At 39.7% G+C, this 25,065-nt stretch overlaps 4 protein-coding genes across 6 annotated transcripts; 2 read left to right on the top strand and 2 right to left on the bottom strand.

Moving 5' to 3' along the window:
• Nucleotides 1-3,199: 3,199 nt before the first annotated feature.
• On the top strand, nucleotides 3,200-6,026 carry LOC131021147 (uncharacterized). The gene is made up of 2 exons (XM_057950238.1): nucleotides 3,200-5,591; nucleotides 5,690-6,026. Exons 1-2 carry the CDS (start codon nucleotides 3,310-3,312, stop codon nucleotides 6,024-6,026), a joined length of 2,619 nt encoding a protein of 872 aa, XP_057806221.1. The 5' UTR covers nucleotides 3,200-3,309.
• Nucleotides 6,027-6,096: 70 nt separating this feature from the next.
• On the bottom strand, nucleotides 6,097-10,689 carry LOC131021146 (uncharacterized). Its single transcript, XM_057950237.1, has 6 exons — nucleotides 10,444-10,689; nucleotides 8,524-9,360; nucleotides 7,162-8,442; nucleotides 6,983-7,090; nucleotides 6,704-6,907; nucleotides 6,097-6,621 (listed from the first exon to the last, which is right to left on the bottom strand). Exons 1-6 carry the CDS (start codon nucleotides 10,459-10,461, stop codon nucleotides 6,166-6,168), a joined length of 2,904 nt encoding a protein of 967 aa, XP_057806220.1. The 5' UTR covers nucleotides 10,462-10,689; the 3' UTR covers nucleotides 6,097-6,165.
• A 2,046-nt stretch (nucleotides 10,690-12,735) lies between these two features.
• Nucleotides 12,736-13,698, bottom strand: LOC131022256 (thylakoid lumenal 19 kDa protein, chloroplastic). Its single transcript, XM_057951728.1, has one exon. The coding sequence runs from the start codon at nucleotides 13,555-13,557 to the stop codon at nucleotides 12,862-12,864; it is 696 nt and encodes a 231-aa protein (XP_057807711.1). The 5' UTR covers nucleotides 13,558-13,698; the 3' UTR covers nucleotides 12,736-12,861.
• Nucleotides 13,699-18,684: 4,986 nt separating this feature from the next.
• LOC131022237 (putative RING-type E3 ubiquitin transferase C3H69) lies at nucleotides 18,685-23,015 on the top strand. Of its 3 annotated transcripts, none has more exons than XR_009101185.1 (9): nucleotides 18,685-18,913; nucleotides 19,280-19,555; nucleotides 20,091-20,178; nucleotides 20,257-20,987; nucleotides 21,068-21,137; nucleotides 21,715-21,803; nucleotides 21,907-21,972; nucleotides 22,277-22,362; nucleotides 22,616-23,015. XR_009101185.1 is itself a non-coding variant. In XM_057951704.1 (8 exons), the coding sequence occupies exons 2-7, from the start codon at nucleotides 19,545-19,547 to the stop codon at nucleotides 21,938-21,940; spliced, it is 1,023 nt and encodes a 340-aa protein (XP_057807687.1). In that variant the 5' UTR covers nucleotides 18,807-19,001; nucleotides 19,276-19,544; the 3' UTR covers nucleotides 21,941-21,972; nucleotides 22,277-23,015. The 3 variants fall into 3 exon arrangements, 1 of the variants encoding a protein (XP_057807687.1); XR_009101184.1 differs by having other exon boundaries at nucleotides 18,807-19,001; nucleotides 19,276-19,555; XM_057951704.1 differs by having other exon boundaries at nucleotides 18,807-19,001; nucleotides 19,276-19,555; nucleotides 22,277-23,015.
• Nucleotides 23,016-25,065: the final 2,050 nt, after the last annotated feature.

Genomic DNA, 25,065 nt, shown 5'->3' with positions numbered 1-25,065 from the left:
TCTTTTAAGCCTAAAATGACTATATAACTTAGAGTAAAATTTTGGAATAGCCAAAATGAATCATAAAACACAAATTATGGCCACTCATTGAAAAAACATAAATTTTGGCCATTTTTATAGCTTTGGGACGTTTTTGCCCTTAATTGGGCGGACTGGGTAGGGTCAGGAGCGCGGGTCGCGTGCCGGGTAGGATCAGGCACGCGGGTCGGGTTAGGCACTTATGGCACCATTAGTGCCATAAGTGCCAACGAAATTTTTTTTTACTCCCCTGCCCTGTCTACCCCCCCCAGACCCCCGACCCCACCCACCACCAAGCCAAAAACAAAAAAAAATTTACTCCCCCTAGATAAAAATAAATCAAATTTTACTTTTGATATTTTATTTTATGGCACTAATAGTGCCATAAGTGCCAACGAAAATCCAAAATAAAATAAAGTAAAATGGTCTTTTTAGCACTTATGGCACCATTAGTGCCATAAGTGCCAAACATGCAGAACAAATATAGAAACAACAGCATCATCTAAATCCAAAATGGAACATTTAAACCCTAAATGGATAATCTAAACCCTAAATGGAATATCTAAACCCTAGGAGAAGTGTTTAAAAAGTTCCTTTTGGCTTGGGGGTGGGTGGGGTCGGGGGTTTGAGGGGTAGACATGGCAGGGGAGTAAAAAAAAAAATCGTTGGCACTTATGGCACTAATAGTGCCATAAGTGTCTAACCCGACCCGCGTGCCTGATCCTACCCGGCACGCGACCCGCGCTCCTGACCCTACCCAGTCCGCCCAATTAGGGGTATATTAGGCATATTGCCTAATTAATGGCCATAATTTGTATTTTTTCAATTAGTGGTCAAATATTGTGTTTGCATGTTCAATGTGGCCATTTGACACCATTGTTTCTATAACTTATCTATTATAAATTAGTGCTATAAAACTTATCTATATGATCGATTTGTTCAACACAATCAATTATACGAGTATTCAAATACCGTTGGAATTCAAATTTGGTCGAAACTCTTGCTAAATTCAAATACGGTACCTGCATTTCAATTTCCGGTTACCCGTACTACAAATGATGATTTCACGTTTATCGCTCAAGTTAATGATTTATATTGGGTAACAATCAAATGTTACTTATCATTGCGGTGTATAATATTGTAAAAAAGATATAGATTTTCTTCTTTCTTTCTTATAATTTATAAAGACATTTTTTTAGAACTTTTCAAAACTTTGGTAGTGAAATAATAATAGTCACTAAATACTGAATTTTCACGAACTATTATAATATTTGGGATCCTCGTTCCCACTTGTTGATGTGCATTGATAATATTTTTATTTTTTTATATTGTAGTTTAAATTTACAATGATCACTTATAGGGTTCATTATTTCAATTAGTGTTTATTAAAATTTAATTTGTAAATTTTTAGTTAACAATTGATTATAGGATTGCTTGTTTTGAGCTTCAATCTTTCATAAAAAAATAGTACTCCATTAGTTAGGCTTCATTATATTATAATAATTTTAATTTTTATAATAAACATTTTTAAGTTATAAAGTTGTAATGAAACACCAAATACACACAAAAAGTTACGGAACAAATGTTTTAGTGAAATACATATATATTGCAATTTAGAAGTGCAAAGGATAAAGTGAGTTGCAGTTGGTGAAGATGAATTTGGCATATGGGCATCCTAATCCTTCACCAGTATTCCAACCCAAGGCACCAAGATTTTCAAGAATGAATGGCAAATCATCCCCAAAATTGAAGATATTGAGCGCTCAGAAGAGGTGCTTGAGGTGCAACACCTTTTATGAGGACTCCCTCAACTCCCCTACTGCTTGCTCTTTCCATGGCCACGCCACTGGTATTTATATTTCTTTCTTTATTTATATTTCTTTTTGCCAAATCTCCAAGTTTGTTGTACGGATTTGCGTGTAATCCCACTTTAACTTTTGATTTCTTCATAAAGTTTGCAACTTTATACTCCATATTTCTTAGAGGCGAAATTTAAAGTGTCCTTTCTCTTATCAATAATTTGAAAAATGCCCTCTCTTACTATACCAAGCACTACATGCCCTAAATAAGTGAAGAACCGAAAATGCCCTTTGAATGTGATGGATGTGCATTGTTTTCCGCAAAAGTTCTTACACATCTATGACAAAAGTTGTTAAAGTGTAAGAAAAACATCAATTCATCAATTTAAACATTGAAATCGGTCAAATATGTGTTGGAACATGTGAAATACTGACAGAGAAGTTAATATTTATTTATTTTTGAATTAAAATCGAAGGTTTTACAAGTAAATCGTAGGCTAATTAATCAATGGAAAATAAATACTAAAAATTAACACAATCGATATTAGCACTCAAAACACACATTGGAAAAAAAAAAAACAAGCGTCCGACCGGGAAAAACAAGTGTCCGACCGGACACAAGGTTTCACCGGGCGGACACATATATGTTCCGGTCGGATAGATGTTTTTTTGGTTCCTATGTGTGTTTTGAGTGCTAATATGGATTGTGTTAATTTTTTGTATTTATATTCCATCGATTAATTAGCCTTCAATTAAGGGACATAATTTTTTTTTTTTTTTAAATTGATGATAAACGACAAATATGATGTGAAATAGCTTTGTCAGTAAAGTATTCATGTCAAACACTCTAATTTGAAAGAAAATCACGTGAAATGAAGGAATCTTTGTTGTTTATATATGAGTGAATTCTCTCATTCTCTCATCCTCTCATCCGAACACTCAAAGTGAAAAAACACTCAAACTCATTAGAAATTCTAATATTTTCCAAGTGGTGAAGCTATTATTTGTGAATTCTCTCATCCGAACGTTTAAAGGTATGTCATTTTACGTTTGAAATGTAATTTAAGTTGGTTATTGTTTATTTTCAATGTTTTGTTTGATCCTATATGCTTATGTGAATTATTAGCATATTATAGCATACTATGATTTAAAGCCACGTTTGAAGGAAATACATGTGAATTAGAGCAAATTCTATCATGTTTTAAAGTATTAATTAGTAATTATTAGTTGCATTTTAGTTCTATACATATATATTGCTACATAACTCATGTTATTATGCTCGAAAATTATGTATCCGCCCGGACAAGTGTCCTTGATAATGTGTCCGGCCGTGTGTAATTATATATCATGTAATACACGGTCGGACACATTTCCTCGGCTACTTCCCCGGGCGGATAGATGTTTTTCGAGTGTATTAACATGTTATATGTTGTATTTTAACATTGTATTCCATTTACATCATATATTTATTTATTTATTATTTTTTCTGTAGATGAATGAATATGGGAGATACTTTGTGGTTAATTATGGAGGTGCCTTCAATGGTTATGAGTACATCGGCGGCTCTTCTAAGAATTTGCATATTTTCGGAGACACAATGGCCAGTACGGTGTACATGATAAATTACCTGATGATGGAGAATTCATTGAGCACTAATTACAGCTTGTATTATTTGACGAAGAGATTAAATGGCAGGGTATACAGTAAAAATATTCTTGCCGATGACAATGATTTGCTTCAGTTGCTGGCGTCGCAGCCACATTTTCCTGAGATTTATGTTGTTGAAGACGATTACAGTGGAGGAGTGTATGTTCCTTCGTTCGATCTCCCTCAATCTTCCGGGTATGGAGGTGAATCCAGTGCAACATTCGAAGGTGGGGACGGATTGGAAGCAATCCAAAGATATGCTTATTTAGACCTATCAGCCGGAGATTCACCGGCGCAACAAAGTGTTGAACCGTCGGTCACTTGGGGTAATGATCAGTCAACGGGTTGGCCTTCATGGGATGAGCCAAATCCGTACCAGTACGATCGCCTAATAACTGATCGTTGTTGGGGTCCAGCTGATGATCAATATACGTACGAGCCTCAGTTCGTGGAGGATGCTGGTAATGTAGATGAAGATTATGTTCCATCGTCTGAAGCCGAGACTGATACAAGCGCCTCTGAAGACTTGTCGGAGCCAGAGAACGTGAGAAGGGCGGGGATTGAATATGCAGGTTGGCAGAATTTGCAGATCGACGAGGATGATGACGAACAGGTTCCTGGAGCAGATGAACTAACTAATTGGTTAGTTCCGGTTATCCCGTTGGACGCCGCAGCGGCAGTTGTGGATATTGAAGATTATCAGCTATTGCCTCGGGAGTTGTCAAAGAATATGTATTTCAATAGCAAAGATGATCTGATCGTTGCAATCGGTCTGTGGAACATGAAGCAGGGCAAGGAATTTTCTGTCAGCAAATCAGACAGCAGACGAGTCTATGTCAAATGCAAGCATTCAGATACGTGCCCCTTCAAGCTCCATGCATCGTCACAAGATGGAGTCATTTGGGGAGTGTATAAGTTCACCAATGAGCACTCATGCGACGGTGAGCTAGGGCGCGTAGCGCGAATAAAGGCCCCCGCAAAAGTCGTCGCAGCATATTTAGCACAGAAGATACACGACGATTGCGAGATCTTGAAGCCGAAGGCCATCCAGCTGGAGCTGCGACGTGAGTTTGGCGTACAGATCAAGTACGATGTTGCATTGCGAGCCCGTAATCGAGCCACTGAGATGGTTTATGGTCGACATGATCAGTCCTTCGAGATGCTGCCCAAGTACTTATACATGTTGAGACAATCCAATCCCGGTTCGAGGGTGGAGTGGGAAGTTGACGATGATGGCCGATTCAAACACTTATTTGTTGCTCTTGCAGCTTCGGCTACCCCTTTCATGTTCAGCTTACGGCCAGTGATTGTCGTCGATGGCACACACTTGAAGGGCAAGAATAGGGGTATTTTGTTTGTTGCAGTGACGAAGGACGGCAACGAGAGTTTGTTCCCACTCGCGTATGGTGTTGGCCCGAAAGAAAACGATGAATCGTGGAGTTATTTCATGTCACGCATTCGACGTGTTTATGGCCAAGCCGATCCACTTTTGATTGTCTCTGATCAGCATATCTCCATTGCCAATGCTATCAGAAATGAGTTACCAAATGCAACCCACGGCCTATGCTACTACCATTTGCAAAATAACCTGAAGCATTACGGTAAGGCAGTGGTCGAGGTGTATCGACAAGCTGCATTTGCGTACGAGAAGTCCGACTTCAATAGGGCTATGAACGCCCTGAAGGTTATGAAGAGAGCCGCGTACGATAAACTAATGGGGATTGGGCCGGAGAAGTGGGCTCGTTCGATGTGTCCTATGCCTGTGCGACGCTACAGTTTTATGACATCAAATGCTGCTGAAGCTTTTAATTCCAGATTGTTGTGGGCAAGAAGACTTCCTATATGCTCGATGTTAGAGGCAATCAGAATTGTTATTGAGAAATGGTTCAGCGAGCGACTAAGGGCTGCACAACAAATCGAGCAAGGCTTGACTGTTGAGGCTGGTAAAAGGGTAGCTATTGAAGTCCAAAAAAGTCGTCGATACACTGCACAAAGGTTGAGTGGCATGAAGTATAAGGTGCAAACTGCTGACAGAAGCTTCAAGGTGGATCTAGAGAAGAAAAAATGCGAATGTCGAGTATTTCAGCTAGACCAACTGCCCTGTTCTCATTCAATCGCTGCAATAAGGTACGATCATGAAATGATTACTGTCGGGTTCATTGAAATGTAAATATGTTCTAATGTTCGTTATATTGATTACTTGTCGAGTTTGTTTGTTTTTATAGTGAAGCCGGTGATACGATCGCGGAGTATGTAGACTCGTACTACACGAATGACTTTCTTATCGATACTTACTCTCGCGAAGTTAATAATCTCCCGCCGAGACGCCAGTGGTTAGTTCCCGAGCACATCGCTGAGCAGGTTGTATTACCTCTGATTGTAAAAGGTCAAGCGGGGCGCCCAAAAGAAGGTAGACATCGAGGTGGTGGTGAAGGCACCAGCACACAAGCCGATGAGTCTTCTAGTATCAGGCGTCGTAAACCAAAGAAGTGCAGCATCTGCCATGAAGAAGGACACAGCAAGAGAACGTGCGCTGGCAGGGCGACTGAGCCCAGGGAGTAGTGGGATGTATTTGTGTGCTGTAACAGTTAATGATATTGATTAAATTATCTTATTATTCGATAAGCTGGAATGATTTACAGGAAATAATGCTCGTTGAATAACCAAATAGAAGCACACATTAATGTAACAATATACAAAACTATGCAAAACCAAGTCTAGTGATACGATGTGTCCTAGTTTCACACAACGAAAATATAGATCTAGCAACCTTGGCCCTGTATGCCGCCACGTTGTGGTTACCCCACTCAATGGATGGAGAGCCAGATATCAGTCGTTCTGCATACATGCAGACGAAAGGCCCGCAGCTGACAGAGTCCTGCTGGTGAAACTGAACCTCCGCTGGAGCAAACACCGCCGTCATAAGTGGGTACTTCTCCTTTGCCACTGTCGAATCAATGGATGTGTCGTCTAGCCACCTCGCCAACTGAAGGACAATTGGCAACAATCTCAGTAAAGGCAGTAGTTCACCAACTCGACCATCCTGCTGTCGAGGTGATAGCTTGTGGAATACTGGGTCATAGACCTCGCAAACCAATTCTCCTAACCGGATCCGACATAGGACAAAATGGTGGCCAATTATGACTGGCATGAGAACCTATGACAAACCACAATGAATTGATAAGAAACAACATATAAAGCACAAATGACTAATGACAAATAATTGTTTAACTGATTACCTGTGTGGCATCCATCCATCCTATATGACCAGGAGGAAGTTCTTGGCCCTTAACGGCTTTTCCACGTATTTGGCAGAGCCAGTCTATCCGGGGCTGCCAACCATCAGCTATTGCTCCATGCGTCAATATATGATACTCTTCTGGAGTAAACTCACTGGCTGCCCACTTCTCCAATAGAGCGTCCCACTCGCCCTTGAGGTATATCTACAGATCAATAGAAGTAATTAATAATTTATATTCGCACCAATGAAAACATACAAATAATGAAAGTTTACTTACAAACCAATCCGTGTCTAATATGATTGTGTTATTCATATCTACGTCATCCAGTAAATCTGCTGAAGCTCGAAGTCTATTTCTCAAGCTTAAGAAATACAAGTCAATATCCTGCAACAAAGTTAAAATCAATAAGTTAGTAGAAAGTAATTTAACAATGTTAAAATCAATAGATTATTTACCCCAGTTGTGAATTCCTGGCTGACATTATCCACCCGCGCGAAGTCGTCGTACTCCCGCAAACCACCACTTGCCTTGACATAAATCTCACGACCCCTACCCTCTCGACACCTAGCCATCCACTTCTCATAATGGTCACTGCAGACTTGTGTCACTGGACGTGGCATTTGGCTATTAACCCAAGGCGATCGCTGATAGTTAGACGGACGCCTCACCCTCTGACTGCGACGCGGGAGCTCTGCTGGCGGCTGCTCTGCCGGCGGCTGCTCTGCCTGTGGCTCAGGCTCTAGGTGCTGCAGCAGCAGTACCTGTGGCTGCTCTGCCTGTGGCTCAGGCTCCTCCGTCTGAGCCTGTCCTGCCGAACTGGACTGTCCCCACTCATGTGGTGCAATAGAAGTGAGCGGTTCAGCAAAGAATATCGGGGTCTCTGTTCTATACTGCGGCTTCAGGAATGGGGAAGACCAATGAGGGTAGACCTGGGTCGACCAGTCAAAAGTCTGCTCCGCCGGTGTGTAGTCGCCCTGAACAGACTGATTCATGGCCCGCCACTGCTCGTCGTAATCCTGGGTCTCTGGATGGCGTGGTTCCTCACCGCGGGGGTCGTCGTCGCAGGAACGTGAAACGCTTGGCCCTGAAGCGTCGGGCCCTGAAGCACTGGGTGGAGGAGACCGTGGATGTGGAGGAGACCGTGGCTGTGGAGGATCAGGGGACCGTCGCTGGTCATCATCATCAGGGGAGTCGGGCACTCGGAAATGTTTGCTCTTCTTGCACCTATCCTTTTTACCCTTGCTCTTCAGTTTCTCCACGAATTTGCCGAAGGCCTTCTTAATCTCCTGACGGATCGTCTTCTTCACCCACTTACGATCCACCTCACCCTCGCTGGGACTGGAAACAGTCCGAGATCCGCTCGACGATGAAGAAGTATGCGGCGCTGGGCGCTTGCCCGGATCTACTGAATGACGAGCCGGCTCGTGGGGTCGAGCATCCCTCACAGGGCGCGAGCCCGGATCTACTGAATGACGAGCCGGCTCGTGCTGTCGAGCATCCCTCACAGGGCCCCGGACACTGTGACTGCGAGTCGTACGAGGCTGTCTAGGTACATCCTCCTCGTCCCCGCGCTCCTCCACAACACGGGCTCCGGTGCCCTGTGGAAATTGGACACCCCGGGCTAATGGGTTGTCGGGGGGCCTGAAGCTCATCGAGAGTTCGCCCGGTGTCAGCGCTGATATGAAGTAGTGACTCGACAGATCGTCAGCATCGGGGTCCAAGGGCATGACACCACCCTAGAAAGCAACAAAGATAATATATTAGAACATAAGTAAAACCAGTAACGGTGTGGAGGATAATCTTAAATAACTGATTACCTGTCCCTCGAATAGATCGCGCAGACCGTGAAGCTTCGGCTTACCCCTGAAAGTCCATCTCAAACACCGAGGGTGCGCTGTCGGATCACCGCTAGATGCTGCGACCATGTGTCCGAAGCCCGGGACGCGCTCCAATGCCCAGACATATAAAGCCCACGAAGGACCGTAGAAGTGATACTTCTCGCCCTTTCCTGTCTCTCTCGTATAATGGCATAACATCTTATACGAATACGCGCCCCAGGGGAATCTATCAAATGCAGCCAGATCATCCACCAACACCCAAAGCCACGGCTGTACCCGCGCATCCAACCCAAGAACAAGGGTGTGAGCCACACACACGAGGACAGCACGAAGGTACAGGCTCCCATCCTCATCATCCACTAGACGATCCAAATCGCACACGCGTTTGATGAGCGACTGTATGGTCATGCTTCGCGCACCGCAGAATCGTCGGTATGCCTCCACGCGACTGCAGTCGTGCTGTAATGTCGCATCGAACCTCGATCCCCCGAAATTGAGCCCAGTCACTAATGCGTAGTCCGCAGGGGAAAATCTGACTCGTGCTCCGCACAGAAAGAAGCACATCTCATTTTCTTCTGACACAATCTGCCTCGATACAATCTGGTGTAATGCTTTATTGCTCTTCGCGCCGGGCCTCCAATCAGTGAAATGCCCAAAACATGATGCTCTAAATCTTCCCAATAAATCTGAATTGCACTGTTCGCCGACCACATTTAAAGTTTCAACCAGCTCCGGAAAATGTGAATCCCTATAGTAGGTGCTGATAGCAACCTCCGTCTGGTCTATAGTGCCGCGACGAAGATATGGGACATTCGCCTATTCATTTACAAAATGAATACCATATTAAATTCAGTAAAAAAATTAAAAAATAATACAAATAGGCATAATTAAATAACTACAATTTAATCAATACCAACCAATTTAATTAAACTGCAATTTAATACTAAATTCAGTAAAATTCAGTAATATTAAACTGCAATTAAATTCCGCAAAATATTAAAATTCAATAATTCAGTAAAATACTAAAATTCGAGAAAAATAGTCAAATTCAGTAAAATATTAAAATAGTAATTCAGTAAATTCAGTAATATTAAACTGCAATTAAATTCAGTAAAATTCAGCAATTTAATATTAAATTCAGTAAAATTAGTAATTCAGCAATTTAATATTAAATTCAGTAAAAATTCAGTAAAATATTAAACTGCAATTAATACCAAGCAATTTAATTAAATTCAGTAAAATATTAAAAAACGGCAATTTAATTAATACCAAAAAATAACAGTTTCATTAATTAATAATTCAACAATTATAATTAAATTAAATTCAGTAAAATAGTAATAATTAACGTAAACATACAGATACATGGAAAAAAGTATTTTATACCTAAATAACAACTATCCGGCCGGCGAAGTGTCCGGTAAAATGAATCCGGCCGGGTACATTTCAGATTGAAACTGTCCCGGCCGGACTCATTATTCCGGGCATAGTGCCGGCCGGGTAGTTGTTCTATCGGCATAAAATACTTTAATTTATCAAATCGCACAAAGCCCACATACACAATGCAATTATAATTACTTAAACAAATATTTCAGATTGAAACAAATTCAGTAATACCCAGCAAAACTCGCAATAATAATTACTTAACCAAATATAATTAAATTAAATTCAGTAAATTACTAACTGATTAATATAAACATACAACTAATTAAAATGGAATAATTTATGCTAAAACACGATCGGTCCGGCTGGTGAAGTGGCCGGATAAATCGATCCGGCCGTATGTTTCATTTAAATAATGTTCTCGGCCGGATCGATTTATCCGGCCACTTCACCGGCCGGACCGATCGTGTTTTAGCATACATTATTCTATTCAATTTCATGAAAATTAAAAATAAATACCTGTGAAGAAGATGCCATGGATGAGTCCGAGTGTGCTTCAATCTTTTGAACTCTCTGTGCTTCAATCTTTTGAACTCTCTCTCTCGGTGGGTAAAAGTGAAGAAGCCGATAGAGGTGTGTGGTGGAGTAAAAAACCCTAGTATTTTAAAGTAAGTAGGTAAAAGTGAAGAAGCCGATTGTATCGGCTTTATGTCTATCAAAAGGGAATCAAATTTTGAAGAAAGATATTTTTACCTTTATGTATCGGTAACATGCATGATTATTTTGGGTAACAAGCATGCATTTATTTGGGACGGATATTGAGTATATTTTAAATTTAAAGATATCAATTGATTTACACGATATATATAGTGTTATATAGTACTATATATCAACATTCAAGAATAACACAATATATATATATAAATATATATATATATACAAATAATTTCAAAGAATATATGTATTGAAATTAATATATTAAAGGGAAAAAAATAAAAAATTTAAGATAGATACGCATGGATATATATTATTAGCGTCTTGATTTTTTTTTTTTTATGAAATTGAATAAAATAGAATATTTTATGCCTAAATATCATCGATCCGGCCGGTAATTGTCAAGGAAAAATGTATCCGGCCGGGTCATTTGTAAATTGAAATGTACCCGGTCGGATACATTTCTCTGGCCATTTTACCGGCCGGATCGATGATATATCGACATAAAAGTTTGTATTCTATCTATTTGTATCTTTATATTAATTTTTACTATTTTGCTGAATTTAATTTAATATATTGTTTAAGTGTTAATTAGTGTCCGGTCGATATATTTACAATTTAAAGATATGAACACTATATATATATATACAGTGACTTACAAAATCATTGCATGCACAGATTGAAATCATTTCGGTCATTATTGTAAAGAAATGCATTGAAACTCAAAAATGTGTAAGATTGTGTAAGAGAACCGAAATCATTACATTTGATGTTGACCCACTTAAGGGTTAATTAGTAATTTAGGGCATGGGTAGCTTTGCATGATAAGGGAGGGCATTTTTCAAAATATGAATAAGGAATGGGGCACTTTTGCCTATTAACACTATTTCTTATATGGTTTGACATGTGCAAGATTCTTGATGACTGTGTTTTTGAAGAACCGTTAATCCCCCAACTCTCTCTCTAATACCTTGGGAGGATAGAGATTTGTTTGTGCAATCTGATTGAAAGTATGGGTGGCGTCTCAAATGTAAAAATTAAAACAATAACTGAATGTATGGATTTGGTGTGAGTTTGGAGTAAATGAAGGATTTTAGTTGTTGGAGTTGGAGCTATATATTGCTTGGTTTGCAGAGGGAATCCTTTCTAACAAGGGTTATTGGTTAAGAACACCTTGATAGAAATTAGGATAATGTAGGTAATTAAAGTAAGCATCGGAAGCTACCTTAATCTTATGTTTTGTTAGGTGAGTTGGTGATATTGATGAGTGATGAGTAGGAGATAGATAGCCCTAGATGAGATAACCCTTAACCACACTTGTATCGTATATATGTGGAGACTGGAATTTGCACTTGTTCCAACACTCTGAATCACTGGGGTCGATTACAGATATGTACTGGCTTAGTTAGGAAACAAAGCAAGAGACAGCATATTGAGAATGTTTATGTCCTCTACTTAATCCAACTAAAAAGGAAAAGGGTACTCAACCAACATAAAATCTCTCTGTTTGGATGGGACCGCAATAACGTAGTCACTAATTTGATTAACACCCGAAATTGTGTATGTAGTCACTACTAGTAAGCACACAATTTGAATCTGTGAGTGATGTAGTTCATCAGATCTTAGTCCAAGCACCTAGTGTGGCATCATCTTTGAAACTCTTTGTATATTGCTGTTTAAAAACTTGTCTGAATCTTGAGGTTAATTGTGTTCTACTGCCATTTCTTGCTACTAGATGAAACCAATGCTATTATTTCATCCTTGTTGATTCAACTCAAAGTCTTGTTAATGTTAGTTTGTCTTGTCTATAAAGATGCATTGCATATACAGGGGAGAAGGGGCTATTTGCATTTGCCCCACCTCACCAAGGCATTGATGGAGAGTGGAGCGACGCCTCCGGTGTGATCGTTTACAAATGGAACGATAAAGATAACCGCCCCAACACCGGCCCATCCAACTGGAAGAAGAGATGGAGCTGCTGCGCTGAGTACGACCCAAACGCCCCGCCCTGCCAACGCGGCCGCCACGTATCCTACGACGACGGTTTCACCATGCATTGATCACATCACACACACACAAACACAACATCTTGTAATATAAAGCCAACATGAATTGTACTAGTGATTAGAATCTCATCAAAATCAAGTAACAGTCTCATTTATGTTTAGTACTATACGACATTCACGTTGACACGAATGCGCTCGGATACAAAATATTTTGTGATCAGTCGACCGTTCTGAAAGAGTGGTGAATGTGCCTGAGCGTTTCCTGATCCCTGTTCCAATCGGGCGCCGGCGCGTTGACGAAGTGCGCGTAGAGCTTATTCCTGGCGCAGGTGACGGAGATCAAGCTGTGGCCGGCGACGCTGTCGATCTCGTACACGTAATAGGTCTGTCCCTTGTCGTCCTTCCTCTCCTCGGAGCTGACATTGTCGGCGGCGGCGATCAAGTCCTGCAGCTCGACGTCGGAGAGGGCGAGGTTGTTGAGGATCATGTCCTTGGGGGCGAGGCGGGGGAAGCCGTCGAGGAAGGTCAGGTACTCTCGCTCCTTCTTCTTCTTGGGGTTGTAGAATTCGCTGTCGGTGCCGTTCGTCCCCTTCTGAATCTTCGAGATCAGCTTCTCCTTCCACCCCTCCGGCACGTCGTACGTGTACTCCGCCGAGGCCTTCTTGTCGGAGTTGCCGCCGAATCCGCCGTAATTCGCGGCGCTCGCGGCGGTGCCGTAGTACAGCTTGTAGGAGGGTTCGGCCAGCGACGGCGGGGAGGCGGCGAGTATGGTTGCGGCGAGGGCGGTCGCGGCGAAGGTCGCGGCTAGGTTGTTGGCTGGTGGTTTTGACGGAGGGATGGTGACGTGGGGCTTGGCCTTGGTGGCGGCGGAGGAGGAGGAGAGGACGGCGGAGGGGGAGAAAATGGTGGCCATGGGGAAGTTAATTTGTTGGGTGTCTGTGTGATAAGTGGATGTGTTGTTTTCTATGATTGTCTGTTGTTTCCTTATCCATCACCGGCCAATCATAGGCTGCCATCTCATATACAAAAAAATTTGTGGTTTCTATTTATTTATAATAACTCGTGGTAATATTGATTGTGATAGATATCAGAGAATTTTGAAGAGCAACTATGATAATTTTGAAGATAAAAACAGAACTCGACTCATCAAAGTATTACGCAACAAATATTCTGAAACGAAGAAGTATAACAATACCTTTTGATTTTACCACGTCGGAATTGGGCTCGAGCCTCCCAATTCGCGAGCCTCCATTGCTGATGTTCTTAATAGTGAAAAAAAATATATTATAATTAGTATTGAAAGTGGTGAAATGGTGTTATAATTAGTATTGAAAATGATAAAATATTAAAAATTAAGAATAAATAAAGTATTATTAGTGGTAGGGTAATGTCTCAAAAATGATAGGAAGTTATTTAAGAGACGTTCCAAAAAAAAAATATATAAAGTCTCCCAATTCGCGAGCCCCTCATTGTCGAGTCTGCGGCTCACGAGCCCACTTCTCTCCAACGCTTTGGGCTCAAAAGTGCATTTGGATGGGCGCGTGTTATGCACCTTCCATTTCCGAGCCCTCCCTTACAAATTTAAGAGTCAAGGGTTGGTTCTCCAATAGTGGAGGTGGGTTCTTAAATGGTGGGGACCATATTTAAGAGCTCATCTTTGATTCTCCATTAATGATGCTTTAATATATTTAATAATTTTTTTAAAAAAAATTCATGTCGCTCTTTATTAGAGCACCTCCAACGCTTGCACCCACTCCAGCAACGCTTGCACCTCCAACGCTTCCAACGCTTGCACCCACTCCAACAACGCTTGCACCCATAGTGGGTGCAATAGAAGTGGTTTGAAAAGGGGCGCGTGTTTACACTCCCCCTCCTTCGCTCCCACTATTGCCGAGTGCGACCCATCGTGTAGTAGCCCGCTATTTTATTTTATGATTAAGATTAGTAAATGCGATATTTAAATTATTGCATCCTCAGTTATTTTTAATCCAGTGATTAATTTCCTGTTAAGTTAGCCTAGATATTTGAATTTAATGCAATTGCATGTTATGATCGCAATCGAATTATTGAGTCAGTCAATAATTTATAATTTTAGATTTATAACTGACTTAGTAAAGTCAAGTTATTTTTTTTTTTTTTTTTTTACTTGCAATAGAAATATCATTTCTATGTATTTACCTTTATCACTCGAGTTGTGGATTTATTTCAGCTTGTGAAGTGAATTAAATCTACAAATTTAATTTAGATTTATTCTACAAGTCACGATGTTAATGGATGAGAAGTCAGCAATCAAAATATGAGAATTTTTAGAGTATTTTGTATTTTTAGCAAGACCCGAGATTAATAACATATATAGATTTACCAACAGAGAATGATTTATTTTATTCATCACATCACAACTTTACAACTTATTATTCACTACATCCCTATTTCCTACCTACTACATCAAGAAAACAAACCAAACTTCCTACCTACTACATCAAGAAAAGAAAATGAAAGGCATGCGTGTGGGAACAAAATCAGCCATTTTAGTAGACTACTCAAGTATAGCCATTAATGCACTCCTTCAAATAAACATATCAGCAGCAACTCTCTTCCATTTCACTTCTCATTTCCCCTGCACTAATAACCCACGTGAAGGAGGAACTCCATTCATTGCTCTTCTGCCAAACTTTAGAGTGTATCTATCCACTGATTCAATCACACAGCAGCAACCCAAACACAAGGATCCACAGGTATATACTAAGCTCCCCTATTCAATCCATTAGCATTTCATCCAACAAGCATGATCAGTTAATGAATACTAAGTATATAATGAGTATATATATGCATAAGGGGCTTAGCAATCACGAAGTCAGTAAGAATTTCTATGATATAGAAACAACTACATGTTTAGTTTAATCTCTTGCATAATCAAATAGGAAACAAGATGATTTATGAGCTGCACCAACTGGAATAACACTAGAAACCAAACTAATGGATTTTCGTTTAGAACACCTTAAACCTGTGTGAGTGAGAGACTTGAAATCGGACGGAGGGCGACTGCCCTGTTTAGTCGAGCTCAAGGAAGACGACGGCGACCTTCCCGATTTCAGGGCTCGTTCTTGGACACTACGGAGAGGAAAGAGGACGGTGTCGGGATTGACGCATCGGCATCCGAAGCAGACCAGAGCAGATGACCGCTGACCACCGGACGAGCAGCAGCAACTTCAGGCAGCGACTCCGGCGAAACAGCAGCAGTCGGCGACCTGACGACCAGCGGACGCCGCTACGGGTGCAGCGGCGCGGCGAATCACGTCGGACTTCCAGTTGCAGCGGCGGCAGTCCACTTCTACGGCTGTCGTCGGGCGATCTGTGAACGATGGAGAGAGAGGACGGATGGACGGCGACTGTAAATCGCCGGGTTACAGAACGCCGCTGCACCGAGCAGAGAGAGAGACGGTTCAAAATCAAAGGGGGAAATTAGGGCTTCTGCTGCCCTTCACCGGATTGAGAAGAAGAGCCCGACGCAGGAGGACGAACGAGACCACGGCTGTTCGCCGGGAGTGGAAGCGGCGGCAGCGGCGATTGCAATGTCAGGGAGGAATTAGGGCTCGCCCTTCTCGCCTCGGACGAACTGTCAGCAAGAGAGAAAATGAGAGAGAGAGGCGGGTGCGGCCACGCCGGACCTAGGATCGGCGACAGCCGACGCCGGTCGGAGCAGAGACGGCGACTGGAGCCTGGACTGATGTTGAGGGAGGCCGACTGTTTTGGGGCGAGAAGACTCGACTGTTTTGAGAAGAAAGGGGGCCGACTGATGTTGAAAATGAGAGAGAGAGGACCGAACATGAGGCAAAGCTGGGCCTTGTTATTTTATTTCAATCGGGCCGAATTATGTAACTCTTTGGGCCGATTCTTTCATCTGAAGCCCAGCAGACCTTATTTTAATTGGACTGTTTTTAAACATTCAATTAGACCCTTGTTATTTTATTTCTTTGGGCCGAGGTTTATTTAATTGCTGCTGGGCCTTGCATACTTTATTTATTTGAGCCCAGCTAATTAATCAATTATTTATGCATTGGGCCAAGATTTATTTAATTACTTAAGCCAATGAATTATTTCAATTGGGCCTTTCATATTAATTATTAGGCTGCCTTATGTTGGGCCTTCTAATTATTCGAACTTATAGTATTACTATAGTTCCTATTTTCTTTAGCCCGGGGTCAATTTTACGAGGTTATACAGCGAATAGACTGAATTAGTTATTTACTACTATCAATTACCTCGAGTGAGATTTATTTAATTGGCGGATTAGAACACCCTGATGAGAACGGATTAATTTTAGTTAATTATCTGGCTTCATGAGACGAGACTTAGCTTTTGTTTAAATCCGATAGCCTGGATTGACAATAGAATTTCCCTGATTATTATTTCAGAATAATAATTCGTGCATAAGAGGATCATGCATCGTTAATTTCGTATTCTCATTATTTGAAGATTTTGCTCGAGCAGTACCTTATTTATATTCTCGTAATAAAGGTCAAGTGCGAGATTAATAATCAATCAAGGAGCTACTGTACCACAGGAAGTTTCTATCAGGTGGGCATTACTTTTATTATACGTATATAGAGATCCCCTGCGTGTCGTAGGCCTCTTATACGAATGAATGCATGAGATGATTTAACTGTTAATTTCAGTTTTATATATCTATCAAACGAGTTTAATGTTATGTTTGAACAGTTATTTCATTGCAAAATTCTTGAACTGGAAATTTTTTCAACTGTTGTCTTGCCATAAATGTTTCAATGTTTGGTATGATATCTATCTGATGTGGCTTTGCCAGTTATTATGCAATCGAATTCGGGTCCTGAGCAGTTGATAGCTATCCTGCCAGGGCTAGTGTACACCAGTGACCGTGAGTCATCTAGCGGGTTGGCCGGTCAAGTGACCGTGAGAGGTGGCCACCTCTCCGGCACAAAGTTCCAGATATGATAGATTACAAGAGAACTTAGTCTGCAGACGAACTTTAAGAATCACAAATGAACTTAGTAAGCTTGGGCCTTTTTAGCGAAAAACTCCCTTGCTGTACTGTTTATGATGGCATGACAATTTACAGTTTTGAAGTATGTATCTTTATACTTAGGCATACGTGCCCACTGAGTACTTTTGTACTCAGCCCTGCATATATTTCTAAATGTGCAGGTTGAGTAGCTGCCGATGGTGATGAAGTGACGAGCGGGACTCTTTTGTCTTATTATGTATTAATGAACTCTAGGGATACATGTCTTCATACATGTAATCAGAACCTTATTCCGCTGCGTACTCAGAAGTTTTATGTTATTTTGGCTAAGTCGGAGTTATCCGAACTTACTAGTTATTTGAGTCTATACGACTAAACCTCCGTTATATTATATCCCTTTTGTTAACAATGATGAAATGCGATCCTTCCTTGTTTGATTATCCCCCTTTCTACCCCGCTTCTAATCTCCCTCCATTAGTCACGGTTTTCCCGGCTTAATTATCCTTAATTAGGGCCGGTCGTGACACATCGCCCCCCTCCCTTCGCTCCCGGGTGCAGCAACGGCGCTGGGTGCGATAGGCCGGGTTCGATCCGGCCTTCGCACCCAGCGATGCTGATGCTCTTAGAAAGTTATTTGAGGGACGAATGGAGTATTAATGATAATATAAGTGAATAAGGAATAAGACAAACATTAATATAGGTCACATCTAAGGTCAGAGATAGATAGGTGCAAGACAAGTGGGTTCCTTTTTAATTAGGTAAATGGTTGCTTCAACACACGTATATCAAAATAAAGAGAACTTAAATTTATATTGAATTAGTAAATTATCCTTAGAAAATAAAATAAATGAGGATGTTATAGCTAATATCAACGTTTGTAAAAGAAAAAACCACTTCTATAGTAGTCAATGAGTCATTGATAGATCAAGATGTCAAAATTTCCCAAGTCATTTTCCTAATTGGCTCTTTGAATAAACTTAGAAACTAATTTGTACATTAACTCTTAATAGCATTAGGTGTTTTTAAGTGCTAATATATGATAAACTCTGATTTTCTTCCTTGATTCGTTTCTTACATGAATGATGAATCCAAGTGTTGTAAGAAATTTGCACATGGATTTAATATTGATCCTACCTACTGAACTTCAGTCGATTAATCCGAGACGAATGCAAAAAAGGATCAAATGCATCAGAAGATAACTTCGTAAAAGTTTACTAATTCAGTCGAAATCATGAATTCGAAATACGCATTTATGAAAAAGCGATCGCAGGTGATTTTTATTTGAAAAAAATGAATTAGAAGATGCAATGGCAAATTCAAATTGGACGAAATGCATCTAACATTTATTATTGTTTGTTGTAGTACTCCCTCCGTCCGCCAAAAGTATGGCACTTTGGCTGGGCACGGAGATTAATAAAATTGGTGATGATGTTGATGTAGTGGAGAAAGGGTCCCACCACTTTTTGAGATATGTGGTGGAGATTGAATTTGGGGTGGGTTTTTTGTAAATAAAGAGTGTTTGTAAGGATAAAATATAAAGGTGGATGGTGGGACCATGACTTAAAAAGGAAAGTGGAATACTTTTTACGGACGCCAAATATAGTAATTGTGCCATACTTTTTGCGGACGGAGGGAGTATTTGATATGGTATGTTTATATAATATGGTGTTGGATACTATATTGAGCAAAATGCAGCAACGGCATACACGCCAGAGAGAAACGAGGCGTAATCCTTGAAAGTGGAGGACTCTGGTTTGCATCTAGCAACCTCCACCACCCCTATATACGCTCCCAATTTCTTCCAAATTTCTTGATTCATTCATTCATTCACTGCGAGCCTTCTTTTCGTTATAGTCAAGCAAGCAAATTCGTGAGTTTCCTAAGGGATTCTCACGAACGCCATGTCTAAACGGTATGCTTTTTGATGCAATCCCCATTCATATTTCATCCACAAGCGATCATGTTATTGAATTTGTTTTTTTCTGCTTTATTTGTTTTTTTTAGGGATTTAATATCGTCGGCGAATTCTGTAATGTTGCGTATCATTTAATTTGGTTGGGCATAGTAATGATGGTTAGGAAAGACGAAAATGTTCGGAAAAGGGGGAGAAATGGAAGTTGAAAAACTTCATGTTTTGATGGCCTTCTTCTCCCTCCCCTAAAAAATGGAGGCAAAAAACAGAGAGTTCAATTTGGAATTTTAGATTCTTCTTGACAAATTGTTTTTAAATTCACTAATTGTTTTGGTTAACATTCAAAGGGGGCTCATTAGCGGTAGAATAATGAGAGTTGACTTGAGGAAGAACTATATAAGTAGTGGTGACTACAAGAAATAGTATCTTGTTTTTGGTTCAATGACTATTTCTGGAATACTATGTTGGATTTGTCTTTGAGAAATATGTTTCTTGATTTGGGTGAAAAATGGAGTATTGGTTATGTTGACTCCAGGGTTCTGTGTAAATTCTTTGCTCATGGCGCATGCTTGAAAGGGGAGCACTGTGAATTTGCGCATGATTGGAAGGCCCCATCAAACAATGTAACATTCTCTCAACCTGCTTGGATTACAGAGAGATTATTGGAATTTTTGTTGAGTTACTTTTTCTGCATATTGCAGATATGTACCTTCTATCAAAAGGGGATTTGCACATATGGTAGTCGATGCAGATATGAACATGTCAAAGTTTCTCATTCCCCATCTACAGTTCTTTCTTCATCAGAAGGTCCTCTCCCCATTGAGCGCCCAGTGTCGACCGCAGATGTTACTGCTGAACATTCAGCTTCCGCTGGACCGCCTGCATGGGTTGGGGGATCAGGGCATCGTGATATGCTAAATGATGATTATCATATCGGCCATTCTAACCACGTTGGTACATCCGATCGTGGTATATGTTCTTTTGCTGCTGTTGGTGAATGCCCACGAGGAGAAGACTGCCCTCACATTCATGGGGACCTGTGTCCAATCTGTGAGAAACAATGCTTGCATCCCTTTAGGCCTCAAGAAAGAGAAGAGCACTTGAAGTCTTGTGAGAAAAGGCGGAAACATTTAGAAGCGCTAAGAGGTAGTCAAGAAATAGAGTGTAGTGTGTGTCTGGAGGCTGTCCTCTCAAAGCCTACATCAGCGGAAAGGAAATTCGGAATTCTATCAGAGTGCGACCATTCGTTTTGCATATCATGTATCAGAAATTGGCGCAGTAGTTCTCCAACTTCTGGGATTAATGTTAATTCTGCTGTAAGAACTTGCCCTATATGTCGAAGACTTTCATACTTCGTCATTCCTAGTGTCGTTTGGTATTCCTCGAGTGAGGAAAAACAAGATATTGTTCAGAGCTATAAGACAAGACTGAGGTACAACTTAACCTCTCACTCTTCCCACTCCCCGCTCTCATGAAACAACCCATTGTAATTTGCTACTTATTCTGTTTCAGGTCTATTGACTGCAAGCACTTTGACTTTGGAACTGGAACTTGTCCATTTGGGACAAGTTGCTTCTACAGGGTATGTTGATTCTACTCTAAACATAGTTCGTGCTTCATGCTGCATGACTTTGTTTATAAAACTCTCTTTAAATGTAAGAAAGTTGACACTCTATTATGAAGAAAGTTCTCTATACGTGGACTATTCTAACTGCCTAGCTTTCCTCTCTAGTAGCTATCTCAGCGATTTTATTTGTTATACTTGAATGTTTACTTTATGGTTAGCATTAAGTGGATTTGATGTGTAGGATGTAAATTTGTTAGATGGAACGAGATATTAGCCATTGCCAAGATATATATGGACTGAATTTTGTTGTAAACCTTTCTGATATTAGTTCTGAAAAATCTATAGAGGACCCAAGGAATTAGTTTTTATGCGATCTTTTAAAAATCGGTAATTTATTAGCACAATAAAACTGGCAAAGCATTTATTTGCATCGAGGGTTTTCACATTGAAACACTATTCTATTCCCAACTCACTTATAATTTTGATAGCCATGTTGCTGATGTTTTCCTTTTCTGTGCTTACTTTCTTATATCTGTTTCTGTTGAATGAATGCCCACTCACCCAAATATTTGTGTGGACTCTACTTTTACAGCATGCATTTAACGATGGTCGTCTTGAGGAAGTTGTTGTACGCCATGTTGGGGCTGATGATGGAGATACAGTGATCCCCAAAGATATAAGGTCCTTTTTTCCTACCATCATTTGAGGCATTGGTTTATGGTGATCTATTATATTAATTTTCTGTTTGATTTATGTTCTTACCTGCTAATTATGATTCTTTCAGGATCTCCGACTTTCTTAACTTGCAGATAAGATGATTAAACAATTTTGATTTCAACTATTTTTCCAGGTCAGTATCTTACATCTCCTAACGAGCAATTGATATGTATGCCCTGTGCTGTCACCTATAATTTTTTTCCATTCTCTGTTTTACCAATAACTCAACGATTCATTTAATGCTGTTGAAATGATCCATTGTTTTAACGAGTAGTGGTCTTAGAATGTGGTCGTTTTCTTAAAAAAACAATATGAAGTGCTTGATGATGCGGCAAACTCATTGAGCTCTCATTAAAGTAGTTGAATTATGCCATCTACTTTACCATGTTTGTACATGAGCTTGTTTCTTGTCGTAAATAACGAGCTTAACCGTGCAGAAGGGGTTTTGGTGGTATACTCTCGTGTGCGGTGTGCTGTTCAACTAACATTTCAACAACCTGTGGAGCAAGCCTGCGTTCGCTAAGTAAGATAAAATTGTTTTGAGCTGGTATCATTTCATGTGTGTTAACATCTTTTTGTTGAAATAAGATATCTAGTGATCGTACGAAGCCTTGTTTAGGGAGAAAAGGTTTAGATTTATCTAAAGTAAAAGCTAGTAGTCATTGGGTGAAAGTTTGCCTTAAACATTGTAGATTAAGTAAAACATGGAGTAGTATATTTTAGTCTATCTATATTCTGAATTATGATATACTTTTTTTTTTCTTCATCAATTTCAGATACAGCACTGATTCCATGATTTGAGGCCTGCCGGTCCTAATATACGGGTAGTTCTGTTGGACTATATTGAAAAGTGAAAATGATGTATATCTATGAACTATATCAAGAGTGAGGTTTTGGTTATTTACCGTTGTTTTGTTCGAAAATAAAGTCATTGTTTTGATTATATGATACATGAGAAACTGGGCTTACCTTGGAGGGCTGGGTTGTGCATTGTATTTTTCCTATTGTGTGAACCATGTATTTATTACACACCCCATTTTGGTAGCTCTTGTAATAGCTTATTTTTGAAAGTGGTGTTGAATGATGCTAATTGAGCATTACTCATTAGCACCCAAGGTGTAACTGTAACATATGCTACTCTCATGATATATATATCAGATGCAATATTCAATTTCATCATTCAGTTTTATTTGTGTAAAACTTTGAGATAGTGAATACTATTTGATGAATTCTTTCATACTATATAGCTGAACGGTCATTTTTTTTTTATATAAATTAATAATATTAAATAAAGAAATTTAAAGTCCGCGCCACAAATAACTCGAATCTAAGACTTTAGCCTTAAGCATTAATTTCTTACCGCTTGACCAACACATACACACAAAAGGTAAGGCGAAAATAAAGGTGAACGGCTACGGCCGGAGAAGTTACGAACTTGTCTAGATCAAATTATAAAAGCTCGATATTTCGGTTTAATAAAATACTAATAACTTAATTATCATAATATTACGTTAGAATAGAGTTGAATGGCCTGCTTGCTATATGAATCTTTTATTTTCATCAGAAAGAATGGTTGAGTCGAAAATAAATACGTATAATAGAGTTTCTGGTGTCTGATTTCTCCAGTTTTAACATTTTGATTTTGTGCGTTCTTTTTAAATTTTCTTAAATGTAAAAGGAAACATAGGGGAGTAACTAATTGCATAAAACAAATTCATGAACAAACAAATCAATATACAAAAGTAAATATAAAACAATATATAAAACTGGTGTAATATTAGTACAAACTACAAAGAGGTCTCACACTCTTATTTTTCTCTCTAACCTACAAAACATCACAACGTAATAAATAACAAAATAAACAATATGTAAGTGTGTATACCAATAATAATGCAAGTAACCTCTCAAGAAATAAAAAAGAATGAATATCCCTCCAACACACAAATCCCAATAAGAATATAATCAAATTAGTTTCTGACGAGAGCCACGAGGGACACCGCCAATGAAGAAGCGACGACGGCGGCGGAGAGTGGCAGAGAGCAAGCAGCACCGGCGTCAGGCGACGGCGCGGGGGCGGAGCTGAAGTCTCCCTGCGCAAATGCAGCGGAGAGAGCAGACATGACGGCCACAAACATCAACATCACCATAGCCTTAGAAGCTGCCATTTTTTTTTTCAATAATACAAAATCTCTCTACTTTTCAATAATAAACCAACTTTCTCGTTAACTTCAGTTCTCGATACTTTCACAGCTCTCGAGGGGCGTATTTATATACACATCCTCATGTAGAGAGAGAAAGAAGAGAGAGATAGAGAGGCGGTTGTGTGATTACGCGTGGGGCCAGGAAAGGTGTGGACAGGTGGCGAGGGAGACATGCCCATGTCGGGAAAAGGTTGATTTGAAGAAGCAAAACCAGTTTAGAAATGTAATGATAAGCCGTCTCACCAAATAACCACACCACGCTCATGATGAATCATTTTATTTAATTAATTAATTGTGTGAATAATTCAAACTTCTAAACATTGGTACATTAATTCTTAGGAATTGTAAGTAATAAATTTCAAATCACAAAACAAGATGAATATCTCAAACAAGTGTTGGGTGACACATGGTGTGTGGGGAAAGAGAGGTAATTAAGACATATGGCCAAGCTGGTTTGATTTAGGCCTTGAAAAAAAAAGGGGGCTGTTTACCTAATTATTTTTCTTCATTTCTAAGCTAAGATTTCGTAGTCGGTGCACTCTCCTCTATTCACCATTGTATTTCGCTCCATCACAGGGGCGGAGCTAGGATTTTTTTTTGGGGGGGCTGAACTGTTACGGGGTTCGGGGGCGGTAGCCCCCGAAATTTTTTTTTGAGGGCATTCAATACATTTTAGACATTTTTTACTAAAATACAAATATAATCATAATAATAACAACATTTTTATAGATAATATAGTTCAAAACATTTACTAAATTTTTTTTTTGGCATTCAATACATTTTAGACATTTTTTACTAAAATACAAATATAATAATAATAATAATAATAATAATAATAATAATAATAATAATAATAATAATAATAATAATAACAACATTTTCATAGATAATATAGTTCAAAACATTTACTAAAAAATTTTTTGGGGGCATTCAATACATTTAGACATTTTTTACTAAAATACAAATATAATAATAATAATAATAATAATAATAATAATAATAATAATAATAATAATAATAATAAT

The sequence above is a fragment of the Salvia miltiorrhiza genome, chromosome 4 (assembly GCF_028751815.1).
Source record: "Salvia miltiorrhiza cultivar Shanhuang (shh) chromosome 4, IMPLAD_Smil_shh, whole genome shotgun sequence".
Taxonomy (NCBI): Eukaryota; Viridiplantae; Streptophyta; class Magnoliopsida; order Lamiales; family Lamiaceae; genus Salvia; species Salvia miltiorrhiza.
The sequence above is the reverse complement of the archived record's forward strand: the minus strand, read 5'-3'. Positions and strand labels throughout refer to the sequence as shown.

What these genes read in the sequence shown, in the direction of transcription:
- LOC131022256 (XM_057951728.1), bottom strand. Translation starts at nt 13,557, where the DNA reads ATGGCCACCATTTTCTCCCCCTCCGCCGTCCTCTCCTCCTCCTCCGCC.
- LOC131021146 (XM_057950237.1), bottom strand. An exon ending in GCCAGGAATTCACAACTGGG is followed by an intron (nt 7,091 to 7,161) that starts GTAAATAATCTA and finishes ACTTTGTTGCAG; the next exon opens with GATATTGACTTGTATTTCTT. An exon ending in TATTAGACACGGATTGGTTT is followed by an intron (nt 6,908 to 6,982) that starts GTAAGTAAACTT and finishes ATTGATCTGTAG; the next exon opens with ATATACCTCAAGGGCGAGTG.
- LOC131021147 (XM_057950238.1), top strand. Translation starts at nt 3,310, where the DNA reads ATGAATGAATATGGGAGATACTTTGTGGTTAATTATGGAGGTGCCTTC. An exon ending in CATTCAATCGCTGCAATAAG is followed by an intron (nt 5,592 to 5,689) that starts GTACGATCATGA and finishes TTGTTTTTATAG; the next exon opens with TGAAGCCGGTGATACGATCG.
- LOC131022237 (XM_057951704.1), top strand. An exon ending in AGCTATAAGACAAGACTGAG is followed by an intron (nt 20,988 to 21,067) that starts GTACAACTTAAC and finishes ATTCTGTTTCAG; the next exon opens with GTCTATTGACTGCAAGCACT. An exon ending in GTGATCCCCAAAGATATAAG is followed by an intron (nt 21,804 to 21,906) that starts GTCCTTTTTTCC and finishes TGATTCTTTCAG; the next exon opens with GATCTCCGACTTTCTTAACT.